We start from the raw sequence: 16,194 nt of genomic DNA on the forward strand, positions 1-16,194 counted from the left end.
TAATTTTGGTTTTTTTTTTTTTTTAAAATTCGTAAGGATCAAATTTATTATCCCGGTTACGCGCTGGTTAGTTTTGTCGATTACATATTACATGTTTATTTTACCCTATACACATAAATAAATCAAATTCTTGGGAAATTTTGCTATCGTCAAATACTTGTTTTGGTCGTCGGTATTACCTGTTTTCTTGATATAATGACTAAGAAAATCTGGATAATTTTTTTGATTAAAACTTAAGACACTAACGAATCTCATGATGTTCGCACGTCCTAAGAGGATAGTAACTGAGTTATTTTACCATTGCGAGTTTTTGGTTCACCGTTAAAAGTATCTTCGCCAAGGACGATATTTTATGGGGATAGCTAAGCTAGCTAGTTTAAATTCCATGTATATTCACGGCCTATGGTTATTATATACATATCCCTCCAAGATGAGTTATATATACCAAGAAGAGTTATTCACATATGACATGTGGATGCTATTTATTATTTATATGTAAAATATTGCTTAATGCTAAACCACGCAAAATCAGTTTTTGAAGCAAACACACACACACACGGTTTCACCCATAAGAAAAAAACACAATCATCTTTGAAGAGCTTTTTGTCCATGATTTTAAAATTTATGTGGGAGACACTTTCTTCCACTGGACTTCGAAAACAAATTTTTGGTTCCACAATGGAATCCTGTTAACGAAACTGACGAGGCATCTAAGACCACCAATGAATTATATGAATTAAACCGGAAACCATATAATAGACCGGTATACTAACTTATACCAAGGAAAAAAACCCATAAAATTAACCCTATACCGAGACAAGTAATGTACTCTAGTTCTCTTCTCCTTCCTTACCGAAACCGATTTGGGGAAATATTAATTCCTAGATACGAAGAGAAGCAAATAAGCGAGATATATAGACACAAGCTTTTTTTAAAAAAAAAAAGATAAAAGTTTTTTAAAGTTTGAAACTTATATAGTTGTTTGCTCGGCCGATTCTAGCTAGATGTTAAAATGGATGATTGAATTTTAAGTTTTGTGAACGTGTAAGTTTTGTTACAATGCACTGAGTCAGTTATGGTGTTTTGGGATAAGTATGGGTGAGATTAGTAGTGTATTATGTAAATCCGTTTTGATTAATGTTCACTGAATAAAAAATTTCCAAAAAAGAAGGAAAAATACAAAAAAATTTGATGAGTTTTCATATAGTATCATTTTTACACACCCAAAAAAGAAATTTGATGAGTTTTCATATAGTATCATTTTTAGACTCCTATTTAGACTATACTATGAAAAATATACTATCAATTTTTTTTACGGGCCAAAAAACATAAGCCCATTAGACTCCTATTTTCTATTTTCTGGCTAGAAACAAGCCCATGAAGAGGACAACACAAGCGATGTAGGCCCATTTCGACTCGCCGTTCACTCCGTCGATATCGGGCGGAGTTGCAAGCTCGGCGGCGGCAGTTGCGGCGGATTTGGATGCTCCTTCGGATTTTGAAACCTCTGCGGAGGATTTGGAGGCGGTGGATTCTGAACATTCGCCGGCGAATTTGGCTGAAGCATCTTTAGATTCTGTTGGTGGTTCGTCGAACTTTATTGTCATAGACGCCACAATGATATCTTGGGAGTGAGTTCGCGGTGCTGGAAAGGTGCTTTGGAGCCAGCTGGTTGATCGACCGGTGCTAGATTCGGAGGTGGCGGGGCCTTGGTTGAGTGGAACTGGAACGGTTGTGATTATCTCCATATGCGGCGGTTTGAGATTCTTGAAGAGAATCATCAGCGAGAATAAGATGTGAACGATCCAGTTTGAAACTTTTAGCCGAGAAAGCAATACGCCGTATAGAGATTTGAGTATACCATCGGAAAAACCAAGATCGTCCTCTATCACCAAAACGTCAATGGCAATTAGCGAGAAGACGTAGACCGTGACAACGACGAGCCAAAGAAGCCAATCTTCTTGCAGTTTCAGGAACTCATTCAAGAGTTTAAAGAGGTTGAAGAAAGCTAGAGAAGTGATGGTTTTGACTAACGCATATTGATTCTTTGATAAGGTTTCTTGCAGACCAACTCTGAAGAACGGCGTAGCTCGACGAGGAAGAAGATAACGTTTTGTTTCAACGATTCGATCGAGTACGTGAGCCAAGACGTTGAAGACGGTCCCTCGGTAGTATGCTAATACAAACGTTATCAGAGAGAGGATGATGAAGAAGCAGAGAGAAAAGATTAGCGTAGACATTTCGGAAAACGTAAAATCTGAATTCTGTTACTGGGAATGTATTTATAATCTCATCTGTTTCTTGTTTCCCTTATTTATTTCACAATAATCACGATCATATTTTATATTGATGGGGACTAGAAAGAAAAAAAAAAAAAAAAATTATATTGAAAAAATTTATATCGAAAAGAAATTTTTTTTTTTGGCAGCTGACTCGTTCGTTGAAGCTTTGAAACGGCTTGATTGGAGGCGATGAAGTGCCGATCCGTGGCTTGTCTATGGTCTCGAGCACCGCCATCTCATCGAGTCACCGCCACAGCCGCTCTGACCAATCCACCGACTCTCTATACCGGTGGATCCGATGGGTCAATCATCTGGTGGAGGTCCTCCGAGTCCAATTCGGTAACTCGTCTCTCTCATTCGTCCTCCAAATGATTCTCTTCTTCTTCGTAATATCTATGGTTTTAGTTAAAATTTGATTTACAATGAAAGATATATATAGCCTCTTCGATTAGGTCTCTCTCTGATACAGATCTCTTAGGTCATGCCTCATTGTTATACATTGTTGTTGTGCTTGGAACCACTGCTGATATAATGATTAGTTCAAATTCAGATTCATCAAGTTCAAATTCTCTTAACTTAACTTGGAAATGTCATTTTGATCCATCAGGAGGTTAAGGCGATTGCTATGTTGTGTGGCCATACTTCACCAATAGTGGATCTTGCTGTTTGTGATCCTACTACTACGGTTTCAGGGAACAGAGTTACATCAGATTCTTCAGATAGTAGTAATGTGGATCCCTTTGTTAACTGTTCTGCGTTGATTAGTGCTTGTACTGATGGTGTGCTGTGTGTATGGAGTAGAAGTAGCGGGCACTGTAGAAGACGAAGAAAGTTACCTCCTTGGGTGGGAAGTCCATCGATTCTGTGCACTTTGCCATCAGAGCCTAGATACGTGTGTGTTGGATGTTCTTATATCGATACTCATTCTGTTGATACTGTTGATGGGGCTGAGACTTTAGCAGATACTGATGTTCAGAATAGAAAACCGTCGAGATGCACTGTGGTGGTGGTTGATACTTATACTCTTACGATTGTTCATACAGTTTTCCATGGGAATTTATCTATTGGTTATTTGAATTTCATGGGTGTGGTTCAGTTGGAGGAGCAGGAATTATTGCTCATGGCAGATTCATCTGGTAGGCTGCAGTTGGTTCCAGTGTCAGAGAACTCTGAGAAGGGTGAAGATGTATCTGAACCGAGCAAAGGCTCAACCCTGTCTAGAAACTGGTTAAATGAAGGGGAGATAGCTATATCAGTAATAACCCGAGGGAATCTTGTTGCTTTTTTTTCGAAGAATAGGTGTGTCTTTTGGTTGTTGAATCGCCAGGAGGCAATAGGAGAGATATCTTTCGTTGACAATTCTCTGTGTTCTGAAAACTGTTCTTCAAATTTTCGTTTTAAAGAAGCAATGATGCTTTACTCTAGTACGTCAACTATCGAAGGTGATGGAGATAATAGAATTTCTGAAACTTTTGTGCTGTGGGATGAAAGTGGTTCTGCTGTGCTGTTTGTTATGTCATATATAGATGGAGCTTTTACATATAAAAACCTGGGTGAGATTGTTACTGCCCCTGATAAGCATTCCGTGAAATCAACATTTTGTTTTGTACAGTTGAGGCAGTGTCTTCTTCGCGTTGAGTCTACCTGTTGTGATATTGAACAACCTTCTCAGTGGAGGCCCCATATAACCGTCTGGTCACTTTGCTTAGGAAATGGTAGTGAAAGAGAATTTCAGCGTAAATTGCTTGGAGAAGGCTCCTATTTTGCTGATTGGATTTCAAGCTCTTGTTTAGATCCTGAAGGCTCGGTTAGTGCAGAAAATGGTGTTTCTCATTCAGGAAGTCAATGCAGTACTGAAAGTGATGTACAAACCTCTGTTAGTGACAACGGACAGTGCGTGTCATCTTCCATGGTTATTTCTGAGAACATGTATGTTCCATATGCTGTTGTCTATGGTTTCTTTAGTGGTGAGATAGAAATTGCAAAGTTTGATTTTCTTCATGGACTTGATTCACCTGCTTCAAGCCCGAGATCAGACACTGATCCTTTCGTCTATAGACAGCGTCTATTGGGGCATACAGGATCTGTTCTATGCTTAGCAGCGCACCGAATGTTTAGGGATGCAAATGGATGTAATTCTTCTCATGTTTTGATCTCCGGAAGTATGGACTGTACCATCCGCATTTGGGATCTCGAAAGCGGGAATGTAGTCATGATCATGCACCATCATGTTGCTCCGGTGCGCCAGATCATTTTAGCACCAGCTCGAACAGAACGACCGTGGAGCAATTGCTTTCTATCTGTTGGGGATGATTCATGTGTTGCTCTTTCTTCTCTTGAGACTTTGCGGGTTGAAAGGATGTTTCCTGGGCACCCAAACTACCCTACAAAAGTCGTTTGGGATGGTACAAGAGGCTACATTGCATGTCTTTTCCGCTCCCTTTCGAGAAAATCAGATCCAATTGATGTCTTGTACATTTGGGATGTGAAGACAGGTGCTCGAGAACGTGTCCTCCATGGGGCAGCTTCACATTCCATGTTTGATCATTTCTGTGCAGGCATCAGTGAGAAATCTCATTCTGGCGCTGTGCTAAATGGAAATACATCAGTTTCCTCTTTGCTTTTTCCAGTAGACGAAGAGAGGAAACCGTTTTATTTGAAGAACTACGAGCGAGCAGCTTCTTTATCATCATCTAAGCCAAGTGCTTCACAGGAAAAGGCTAAAGAAGAGAGTTCTGATGCTTCGTCTCTTCTCCAAAGCATTAGATACCCTCCCATCAAATGCACTTGCCCATTCCCTGGAATATCTACTCTGATTTTCGATCTTTCGTCTTTAGCTGTTGCTTGTCAAACACATGAAAACTCTGATATGCATAAGATGCTAGAAGAGAAGAACGATAAGCCAACTGTCCAGCAGATGACTTCAAATGACAAGTCCCCAGTGCAGAAGACTCTAGATAACCCTGCAGAAGTTGTTCACATGGACAAGGCAATTGGGGAATATCTAATTCGATTTAGTTTATCCTTTCTGCATTTGTGGGGTATTGATTCTGAACTTGATCAAATGCTAGTAGAACATCTAAAGCTAAAAAGGCCAGAGAGTTTTACTGTAACCCCCTGTTTGCAGGGGGACAAAGGGTCATTGACATTAGCATTCCCGGGTTTGAATGCAACACTTGAGGTATTCTTGATGACCTCTATTGATGTCACAACTTCACATATTTCAACAATATCGTTCTTTCACTGAGGTTTCATAAAAAATTCCAGCTCTGGAAATCATCTTCGGAGTTTTCTGCGTTGAGGTCAGTGATGATGGTGTCGCTTGCTCAGTGCATGATAAGTCTGTCACATTCCACAGCCACATATAGCAGGTACATCATGTTATCCTTATAACCATCTTTCTTCTTGCAAAGGTTTATATCTTCATGTTTTATTCCCACATGTCAAAACTATTTTCGTTCTTTTTTCCTTACAGTAACTTGGCAGCATTCTACACACGAAATCTGGCAGAGAAATATCCACCATTACTCCAGGTGAGTTCTTCGGCTATCTGCACCAGATATTATGTGGCTTGAGATGATATTGTATAATATCTAAATAGTTGCAAAACAGCTAAATTTTTCCTCTATTTTTTTTTGTTTTTATTGTAGCTTTTGGTAACTTTCTGGCAAGATAACAGCGAACAAGTCCGTATGGCTGCTCGATCTATATTCCACCACACTGCTTCTTTAGCAATACCTCTTCCATTATGCAATGATCACGCATCTGAACACGCCGAATTGGTGAGATCCCTGTCTGGAATCAGTCTGAACGAACCTAAAATTTTTAGCAAAGGGGAAGAAAACCCCGCAAACAGTCTGGACTCTGAGCATATCAATCAAGCTCAACGACTTTCTCAGGCTGAGGAAGCAGAACTACTCTCCTGGCTTGAATCTTTTGAAATGCAAGACTGGATTTCTTGCGTTGGGGGAACAAGTCAGGACGCAATGGCAGCTCACATCATTGTTGCGGCTGCCTTATCAATCTGGTACCCAAGCTTAGTAAAACCTGGTCTAGCCATGCTAGTCGTCCACAAATTGTTGAACCTGGTTATGGCCATGAGTGAGAAATACAGTTCGACTGCGGCGGAGCTTCTCTCAGAAGGAATGGAGACTACATGGAAAACATGGATCGGACCTGACATTCCTCGGATAGTTTCAGACATATTTTTCCAGATAGAGTGTGTCAGTTCCTCAGCCGGAGCACATCAAGCGGTACCATCGTCTATAAAGGAGACTCTGGTCGAAGTTCTTCTTCCAAGTTTAGCCATGGCGGATGTCCTTGGCTTTCTTAGCATTATAGAGAGCCAAATATGGTCTACCGCTTCTGATTCTCCTGTTCATGTAGTATCTCTCAGAACTCTCATCAGAGTAGTCCGTGCTGCTCCGAGAAATTTGGTCCTGCATCTTGAGAAGGTTTGTCGCATCTATTTACATTTCAGTGAGGAGAGTTGAGATTTGAATAAATAAGACATTTTGTCCGTAATGAGATTTGTAATACAGTTCGGAAAATATTGCAGGTAGTTAATTTTGTTCTTCAAACGATGGACCCAAGCAACACTGTCATGCGTAAAACTTGCCTGCAAACCTCAATGGTTACGCTGAGAGAAATTGTGCGTGTATTTCCAATGGTAATCTTAAACGATTCATCAACAAGGTTAGCAATTGGCGATGCTATCACAGAGATCAACAATACCTGTATCCGCATATATGACATGCAAAGGTACAAAATCTTACATGCTTTGTATTTTCGTCCCACTTTTATCTCAGTTTCTTAGTCGTTTCTGTAATTTGCATTTCAGTATGACAAAAATAAGGGTTTTGGATGCAAGTGGACCTCCGGGTCTTCCAAATTTTCTGAGAGGAGCTTCAGAATCTGCTGTAACAACAGCTATATCAGCTCTCAGCTTTTCACGAGATGGAGAGGTGAAATTTATATAAAGAAATTGTAGCTCCTGCACTTACCTTTCAAAGTCAACAAGTTCCTGAAAAATAAAATCTCTTTGAATTGTAGGGATTGGTTGCGTTCTCAGAAAATGGTTTGATGATCAGATGGTGGTCACTAGGATCAGTTTGGTGGGAAAAACTAAGCCGAAGTCTCACACCAGTTCAATGCACAAAACTGATATTTATCCATCCATGGGAGGGATTTTCATCGAACTCTTCTCGGACAAGTGTGATCTCAAGTATCACAAGCGACGAACAAGAACTTGCTCTTCAGGTACTTATACTGTTTATCATTATCTCATTTTTAAAACTCAACAAAGCCCTTTTATATGTGGCGTTAAACCAATACTTAATATTCTCGGTGTGACACCCCAAACAGGAAAACTCAAAGAACATAAGCCACGCAGAGCTGCTAAAGCAGCTTGTTCACCATCTTGACCTCTCTTATCGCCTAGAATGGGCCAGTGAACGCAAAGTAGTTCTAACAAGACACAGTGTTGAGTTGGGCACTTGCTTATTGTAACAGCCAATGCCAGGACAGTCTTAATACATGTTCCTCATTTTGCTCGGGTTTTAGTTTTAGAGACTCATGTTGAGTCCATATCTATGTTCTCAGGAGGCTATCCTAAGAAGTAAGAACGAGAACGTTCCTCTGTGTGTCTGAGAACAAGAAAGACATTTTCCTATTTGTATATGAAACAATATACTTAAATATATACGAGATCATTATTAAATCAGATATGCATATTTCTTTTTACGAAAGTGTACCAAAAAAAAAAAAAAAAAAAAATCAATTGTGTTGTAAAATGGTTTTTTGAAATGAATTTTCTGTATCGACATTTTTTTTTAAAAATTTCTATATTCGTACGTCTTATGTTACAAATCCACTATTATTGAAATGATGATTTAAAAATCTACTTTAAAATCCACTGTTATTCAAAATAGTTTGTGGATTTGGATTTTAATAAGTTTTAGGGATTCTGGAGAATTTGAGAGTATTTGTTGAGTTTAAAATACAGAAATCTAAATCTCATAGTTTTAGGTGGGATTTGAAAGTATTTTACCATAAATCAAATCAACTTCCCTAAAATCTATCAAAATTCCAAATTTACTAAATCCCATAAAATCCTCCAAAATCATTGATTCAATACACCCTAAGGTCTATCGACATTTTAACAAAACTAAAAAAAAAAATTTAAGTCTACATTGTTATCGAATGTGTTTTACACGTACGTAGCTAGTCTGAAAATCTCAAATTACTCTTGCATTCCTTTTCTATACGAACACTAATAAATTTTGACTTTGCAATAAAAATTTCTATTCAAACATCTTCAAGTGTTTGAAGCTTTTAGTTAGTTTGTATATTAATAATTGCTCTTATCCATCAATATTTGCATGAGTATCAACGTGGCATTTTTAGATTGTTATAAGAAAATAAGTTGAGTGATGTGAATTATGAACGACTTTGAAGATCTGTAAACGCTTGAAAACACTTGAAGTTTCCCAATTTGACGCATTTAAATATGTGTGTTTACTTAAGTTTTATGATTTTAATTTCTCATCAAAACATATGATAAATGTGATAAAAACTTATGTCAAAATTGGCGTGTTTGGTCGACAGGACGAATCAGGCAATTTTTCTGCATGTTCTTGTTCTCCTTTTGAAAGAAGTTTTAAATTTTCCACTATAAAAAATGTCAGTCTCTCTACATAGTCAATTAAATGTTTTGTAGCTTTAGACAGATTACAATGAAGAAAAAAAATGTTGGAAATTAATTTTGATGATATTTCATCGTTGTTTTTTTCCAACTTTTCTATATATAGGAAACAAAAGAATTTCTAAGATCGGCTCATGATACATTCTTTACGTAGTAGTTGCACATAATCTTGATCACTACTCTCAAAAAACTACCAAGACTTAAGTAATATTAACCTCAAGCTATTTAATAACTTAATACTGATAGTATATTATAGGTCCGGGACCTAAAGGTCCCGTATATTATGATGTGCTTAAAACATAGTATACTTTTCAAAATTCCGGGTCCTTAACATGAGCTTCTTATTCACGTGGAGACACAGAAAAAATTGATCTTTGAATACGTTATTCTTTTGCCAATACAACATGTTCCACCAACTTAAACAAATGAATTTAATAGTAGAGGTTTTCACTTTTCAAAGATAATAGTTGGATTGTTGGATTTTGAATTCGGTCATTGGCACATGCAGAATTTTATTTGTTAGGCCATTGTCAAAACGCAGTCATTTTACTTTTAAGTTCGAACAATTCAATTAAATTTCGATTTATCGAAAGGTAGACTAACCATATATGTTTAGGGGTTAAACACACCAAGTCTTCAGAAAAAATGCAACGCCTTGACAGAAGCCAAATTCTAGTTTTCAATACCGAAAAGACAATACTGATATTATTGTTTGACTTGTAGACTAGAAACCACGATGTTATGACAGTGCAAACCAATACATTAAAGAATATAAGGTCAAATGAAAGAAAAAAACAAATGAGATGAGAGTTTATCAATAAAAGTAAAACTAGATACAAAGGTCGTTGTTTTTCTATCGACCCACACATGTTAACTAAAAAAAAAGTTGATTCGTTAGTCTTTACTATGTCGTCAACTAAAACCGTTGACAGTTGACACTATCAAAAAAGTAGTATATGGTTAGCTTTGCTGTCAAATTAAGCAATTAAGTGGAAACTAGACTTAATTATTTTCATTTATGATTAGTGTATTGACCAAAAAAATTGGTATGATTAAAGTAAAATTAAATTTTAAAAAATGGGTCTGATTAAAGTAAAATTAAAGAAACATTTCCTTGAATTCAATTTATCTGAAAAAATGAAGAAACAAAAAGCTTTAAAATTTAAATAAATACCTGAATAAAGATATGAAACAAAACAAAAAAAAAGTCGTTGAGATTTTGGTGGTCAAAGTGAAGGCTTCAAAAAAATCTTTCCTTTACTGTTTTTTGGATTTTGACTGGAAAAATCTTCGTGGAATGTTACTGGTCTTTAAGGCTGCCATTTATTTCATTCACGATAATCTGTGGTCCAATGTCTGCCACTATCGTCATAATCACTGATCCCTAGCTTTTATGCAATACTAATAAGGATTTGAGCCATATAATATTCGCACTACTTAATAAAGGCATTCTAAAAATGTAGAAACAAATCGAATTTTGTGATTTCTATATGTTTGCTTACACTTTTTCGTATTAGCTTTTTCTAAGCTGTCAAGTGAAACATCATTAGTTAATGAAAACAACATTAAAGAATGGTGTCCAGAGGAGAAAAACAAGTAAATGGGGTTGAAATATCATCAATCATCAATACGTGTTTGATGAGTGCATTATTAAGGAGAGAAGGTGGAGATCCCAACCTTCTCCAATGACTAATTTGCATATAGTTTTTTTGAATTTTATTTTACATAAAAGACTCTTCTAATCAAAAGCAAGAACAGTCCTAATATTAATGTCTATTATAACGGGCACAGTTCAACTGTTCCAACCTTCATTTAATTCTTGTTTATGCCGACGTGATGTTTAAGTGTAGTTCTCTAATACTAGTATTGTTATCGCTAATCACGCAAATGGTAATATAGGGCAAAATGCCAATTAATTCTTACAAGAGATTTGTTGTCACTTGTCACCATGACCATGACGATATAAAAAATGACCTAATTGCCTTGCCAAAACCTACATAAACAATGATATAATAATTGCTTTTTTTTACATATATCTAAAAGTATTGACTAAAAATAATTATTTTCATAATTTTTTTTATTTTCTTTGATATTAAAAAATGAAAATATTTAAGGGATTCTCTTTTTCGACGAAATTATATATGAAAATTTATACATTTGGTCCCCCTTGAAATAAAACACTTATTTCGTTTATTAAAGAGTCAGTATATCACTATATTGGAATATGTTGCACCTGGATTTTATTTTTATTATTTATGGAAGAAGAAATATGCTGTTCCATTAGTCAACAATATACTGTATACTTGTTTTCCCCGGTCCATTTTTCCACCATCAAAATATACAATTTCTGATCTTGTAAAATTCAAGTTGATGACTCATTTCCAAATATAGAATTGGACTTTAATGTTCATGTTCGCAGGTCCCCCCACCACTCAATTTCGTTCCAATCTTCCCCACAATGACCCCTCTTTTTCACAAATTTTGGTTCAAACCCACCATCCAAAAACACAAAAACAAAACAATTCAAACTTCAGGGAAGTCAAACAAAACTATAACAAACATTAAGGACCATATTGAAATTTTATACGTTCTTTCATGGAACTTTCATTGTAATCTACTACAACGCTACACTTACTCGGTGTGTACACCTGAAATTAAACCCTCTACACAGTATATATACACAAACACAATCTCACTTCCCAACACATCAAACCCATAACTTCTAAATCTCAACACCACCCAAAACAAACAACAAAAAGAAGAAACCTTTTAAAAGAGAATCATCTAAGAAGCAAAACAAAACAAAAATGGTATCTTTAGCAACAGAGAAGAAGCAAGATCTTAACCTACTGTCTAGAATCGCCTCCGGTGACGGCCACGGCGAGAACTCTTCTTATTTCGAGGGTTGGAAAGCGTATGAAGAGAACCCATTTCACCCAATTGATAGACCTGATGGTGTTATCCAAATGGGTCTCGCTGAAAATCAGGTAATTCACAAATAAAAATCCAAACTTTATTTTTTTCTTCTCTCTCTGTTACTGTAACCTAACTTTGGTGGATTTGTTTACTCAAATTGTGTAGCTCTGTGGTGATTTGATGCGTAAATGGGTTATAGAACATCCAGAAGCTTCGATTTGTACAGAACAAGGTGTGAATCAGTTCAGTGACATTGCAATCTTCCAAGATTATCATGGCTTACCTGAATTTAGACAAGTAAGTACTCTGAACTCAAAGCCAGTTTCATCACTTTTAGGTTTTGATTGGTTTCAAAATATTCTAACTTTATTGTTCCTTTTTCAGGCTGTAGCGAAGTTTATGGAGAAGACAAGAAACAACAGAGTTAAGTTTGATCCTGACCGGATTGTTATGAGCGGCGGCGCAACAGGAGCACACGAGACCGTTGCTTTCTGTTTAGCTAATCCTGGTGATGGTTTCTTAGTACCAACTCCTTATTATCCAGGGTATGTTCAAAAAGATCATCATCATATTGTTCACTGAGTCACAGTAGAGTTTTGGTTTGGTTTGGTTATCTAAATTTGGTTTGGTTTGGTTTTCAGGTTTGATAGAGATTTGAGATGGAGAACCGGAGTGAATCTTGTACCTGTTACTTGTCACAGCTCTGATGGGTTTAAGATCACGGTGGAAGCTTTGGAAGATGCGTATGAAAAGGCGCTGTTATCGAATATTCCGGTTAAGGGTTTGCTTATGACGAATCCTTCGAATCCGCTTGGTACGACATTAGACCGGGAATGTTTGAAGTCTCTAGTTAACTTCACCAATGAGAAAAGGATTCATCTTATTGCGGATGAGATCTACGCCGCTACTACGTTTGGTCAATCTGAGTTTATAAGTGTTGCTGAAGTGATCGAGGAGATCGAAGATTGTAACCGTGATTTGATTCATATTGTCTATAGTCTATCCAAAGATATGGGGCTGCCTGGTTTTAGAGTTGGTATAATATACTCTTACAATGACCGGGTGGTTCAGATCGCGAGGAAAATGTCAAGTTTCGGTTTGGTTTCGTCGCAAACGCAGCGTTTGATCGCTAAAATGTTGTCTGATGAAGACTTTGTGGACGAGTTTATCCGCGAGAGCAAATTGCGGTTAGCTGCAAGGCACAAAGAGTTAACCACCGGTTTAGATGGTTTAGGAATTGGTTGGTTAAAAGCCGAAGCCGGTTTGTTCTTATGGATGGATTTAAGAAATCTCTTGAAGACAGCTACATTCGATTCGGAAACCGAGCTATGGCGCGTGATCGTGCACCAGGTGAAGCTGAACGTGTCTCCAGGAGGTTCGTTTCATTGCCACGAACCGGGATGGTTCAGAGTGTGTTTTGCGAACATGGATCACAAGACTATGGAGACAGCTTTAGAGAGGATCAGAGTGTTCACTAGTCAACTCGAGGAAGAGACTAAACCGGTGGCTGCAGCACCTATGATGGCTAAGAAGAAGAAGAAGTGTTGGCAGAGTAACCTCAGGTTGAGCTTTAGTGACAAAAGGCGGTTCGATGATGGCTTCTTCTCGCCTCATTCACCTGTGCCGCCTTCTCCGCTAGTCCGTGCACAGACTTAAAAGAACGTTTTATATTTTGACTAGAGACCAGTCGTAAATTTGAAAGATCAATTTCTTTAACATTGATTGTGACATTTGTCTAATTTAATGTATAGCTACGACTATCAAAGTTGAATTATTTTATAATGTATCTCTCTATGTAATGTAATGTTAACCAATTGAATAATATAAATGAGAAATCAGAATTTGTTAACCGTTGTCAAACCGGTCTATACAGATAACTCATATCTCAATGAATTAGTTCCAAACTTCCAATCATGTGTTCTGAGTTCTGACGCCTAAATTTTTAATTATAATTAGAATCAAACGTTGATTTAACCAGCATAACCGGGAACCGGACATGGTAAACCGGTAAATTGACCGGTTCAATGTGGAATCTCCGTTTTAAAACAAGCTTAAGGGCCGCTAAACTGGGAAATACATGTGCAGGAAGTTGAAGAATTTGGGCTATTGTCCAAGAAGAGAAACAATTGTTTGAAGTATTTGAGCTCAAAATCAGCCCAAGATATTGAGCTATTGTTGCAATTATTTGTGGCCCAAAAATTTAGTGTAAACGGACATCAGATTTTTTTTTTTTTTTTTTTGGCAAACTCACATCAGATTTAAAACGTCTAATTACGATTATGCATCTCATTAACTAAGAATTTTAAAATATATTTTCTGTATTAAAAAAAAACAACTTATGAAAATAACATAAATATAAAATTTTTCTATTTATATATAAGATAATCTATTATACCGGTTGGACACTGCTTTGCCGCCGAATTCATCAAAAATTGGTCTCGGCAAAGGAAAAAAACCAAACTTATATTGTTGCGGATGCTATCAGTGGAGAAGTAAGGGGCATAAAAAAACTGAGAGCATCAACCCATTAATAAAAATAATCAATTATTATTAGTCTAACTAATTATGTTAAGTTTTTCACATATATGAAAATAAATTTGTTTATAATTACTTTTAAATAAAATAATGTACTAACAAATTGTACGACAACTAATAGATCTCTTTACATTATAACTCAGACCAAAATTTCATAAAGGCTGGTAATAAAAATGATAAAATTGCCAAAAGAGTATTTTAAGAGGGAAATACAAATGGAAACTGAATCAAAGAGGGAAATTACAATTGTAAGTCTAAAAAAATGAATATAAGTGAATTATCTATAGAAAGGTTGAATTAATAGCTTTCCAGTTATATTCGTATATTCATAGGTATTCTCCTGAAAATTTTGAATTCACGCTTTAGCTTTGACTTTCCCAAATTGTCGGCAAATTCTGTACAAGATGGATCATTTTAAACTGTCATAATGTATTCTATGAGAATAAATACATATCCAAACAAAGTAATAAATATATATATTTCTTAGAAATAGAAAATATGTTAATTTAGTGAACATGTTAAAGTTGCAATAAGAACTTACTATGATATGAAAGTGACATCTTAATAGTTGTAGTTAAAAGTTAAATAATTTTTTCTTTTCGTTGGGAAAGCTGAGCAATTAAGTTTTTGAAGTTGTTCAAACAAAAGAAAGACCATTATATGTCAATTATAAATGTGCACCTTTTTTATAAGGAAGAATAATGAATATGTTGATTCTGTATATTGTAATGTAATAATAATATAAAGTTTTTAGTTTTAATTTTTGCATATAAGAGTTTCAAGAATTCTAATGTAATCATATCGAGAATCAACGTTTAATATTGCATACAAATATAAAATACAACAATAAAAATAGTTTACCTTATGTGATGTGACTTCGAAGATCAAGTAAATATTATATGATGGTTTAGTCTTAATGTTTATTTTGTATTTAAACCAAAAAAATTCTTCTCAATAGTTATACTAAATTAAATATTCAAAAGATTAAACAACTATATAAAAGATTGTACCGTGGATACATATTATTATTACTAACACAGAGGTATAAATAAATAACATTTTAACAAGTATCATAAATCGTATATATAAAAAAAAAAAACTCAAGCCTAGCATGGATTTGAAACCTAGTGCAAAAGTAAAATTAAGAACTATGTCATTCAAAACATCTGTTGGGATTACTGCAAAAGTAAGAAATTTGAAGTGAATCCTATCAAATTCAGTAGTTAAAGTTTAACAATAAAATATAATTGAATAGTTCAAAACAAAAGAGAATTTTTGAGAAATATTTCTTTTGGTGTACTCTGTTTCAAAAATACTACTTTCATCTATCCATTTTCAAAAATACTATTTTTTAAATATGAAAAATTATAAAGTTTTATATGGTTCACTTCTAGATAATAACTACTACCTCTAAACTTGATCCAAATATTTATAAAGTTTTAAAACATTTTAAAAAGGTTTTACAAAGTTTTTAAAAGGTTTACAAGATTTTTAAAATTTTATTAAAAGGCATTTATACTGTATTTATAAAATATTAGATAAGGCTCGCGTTATTACATGGCTAAAAATTAAAAAAAATTATTGACAATAATTAAGTAGTAATATACATGTTTTTAGATTTTATCTTGTAACATTTTAATATTGAATATGGACTTCTCATATTTTATGTTAATACTCTCTCAGTTTCATTATATAAGAGTTTTATGACTTTTTTTGATCTATTTTATAATATTTTCTCAAATTTTTCTTTACAATTTT

General features: G+C 35.4%; 2 protein-coding genes across 3 annotated transcripts; both read left to right on the top strand.

The window, feature by feature from the left end:
* Nucleotides 1-1,418: 1,418 nt before the first annotated feature.
* Nucleotides 1,419-8,004, top strand: LOC104718993 (uncharacterized). 2 transcript variants are annotated; one of them, XR_015579141.1, is made up of 11 exons: nucleotides 1,431-2,250; nucleotides 2,429-2,621; nucleotides 2,890-5,323; nucleotides 5,410-5,463; nucleotides 5,550-5,653; nucleotides 5,758-5,815; nucleotides 5,933-6,736; nucleotides 6,841-7,043; nucleotides 7,123-7,246; nucleotides 7,335-7,541; nucleotides 7,647-8,004. XR_015579141.1 is itself a non-coding variant. In XM_087482909.1 (10 exons), exons 2-10 carry the CDS (start codon nucleotides 2,472-2,474, stop codon nucleotides 7,788-7,790), a joined length of 4,368 nt encoding a protein of 1,455 aa, XP_087339035.1. In that variant the 5' UTR covers nucleotides 1,419-2,250; nucleotides 2,429-2,471; the 3' UTR covers nucleotides 7,791-8,004. The 2 variants fall into 2 exon arrangements, 1 of the variants encoding a protein (XP_087339035.1); XM_087482909.1 differs by having other exon boundaries at nucleotides 1,419-2,250; nucleotides 2,890-5,463.
* A 3,482-nt stretch (nucleotides 8,005-11,486) lies between these two features.
* On the top strand, nucleotides 11,487-13,750 carry LOC104718982 (1-aminocyclopropane-1-carboxylate synthase 6). Its single transcript, XM_010436814.3, has 4 exons — nucleotides 11,487-11,972; nucleotides 12,067-12,198; nucleotides 12,286-12,446; nucleotides 12,543-13,750. Exons 1-4 carry the CDS (start codon nucleotides 11,793-11,795, stop codon nucleotides 13,555-13,557), a joined length of 1,488 nt encoding a protein of 495 aa, XP_010435116.1. The 5' UTR covers nucleotides 11,487-11,792; the 3' UTR covers nucleotides 13,558-13,750.
* The last annotated feature ends 2,444 nt before the right edge of the window (nucleotides 13,751-16,194 follow it).

This window comes from Camelina sativa, chromosome 2, assembly GCF_030686135.1.
Source record: "Camelina sativa cultivar CO46 ecotype springtype chromosome 2, ASM3068613v1".
Lineage (NCBI taxonomy): Eukaryota > Viridiplantae > Streptophyta > Magnoliopsida > Brassicales > Brassicaceae > Camelina > Camelina sativa.

What these genes read in the sequence shown, in the direction of transcription:
- LOC104718982 (XM_010436814.3), top strand. Translation starts at nt 11,793, where the DNA reads ATGGTATCTTTAGCAACAGAGAAGAAGCAAGATCTTAACCTACTGTCT. An exon ending in TGGGTCTCGCTGAAAATCAG is followed by an intron (nt 11,973 to 12,066) that starts GTAATTCACAAA and finishes CAAATTGTGTAG; the next exon opens with CTCTGTGGTGATTTGATGCG. An exon ending in CCAACTCCTTATTATCCAGG is followed by an intron (nt 12,447 to 12,542) that starts GTATGTTCAAAA and finishes TTTGGTTTTCAG; the next exon opens with GTTTGATAGAGATTTGAGAT.
- LOC104718993 (XM_087482909.1), top strand. Translation starts at nt 2,472, where the DNA reads ATGAAGTGCCGATCCGTGGCTTGTCTATGGTCTCGAGCACCGCCATCT. An exon ending in GTTTGAATGCAACACTTGAG is followed by an intron (nt 5,464 to 5,549) that starts GTATTCTTGATG and finishes AAAAAATTCCAG; the next exon opens with CTCTGGAAATCATCTTCGGA. An exon ending in GCTTTTCACGAGATGGAGAG is followed by an intron (nt 7,247 to 7,334) that starts GTGAAATTTATA and finishes TTTGAATTGTAG; the next exon opens with GGATTGGTTGCGTTCTCAGA.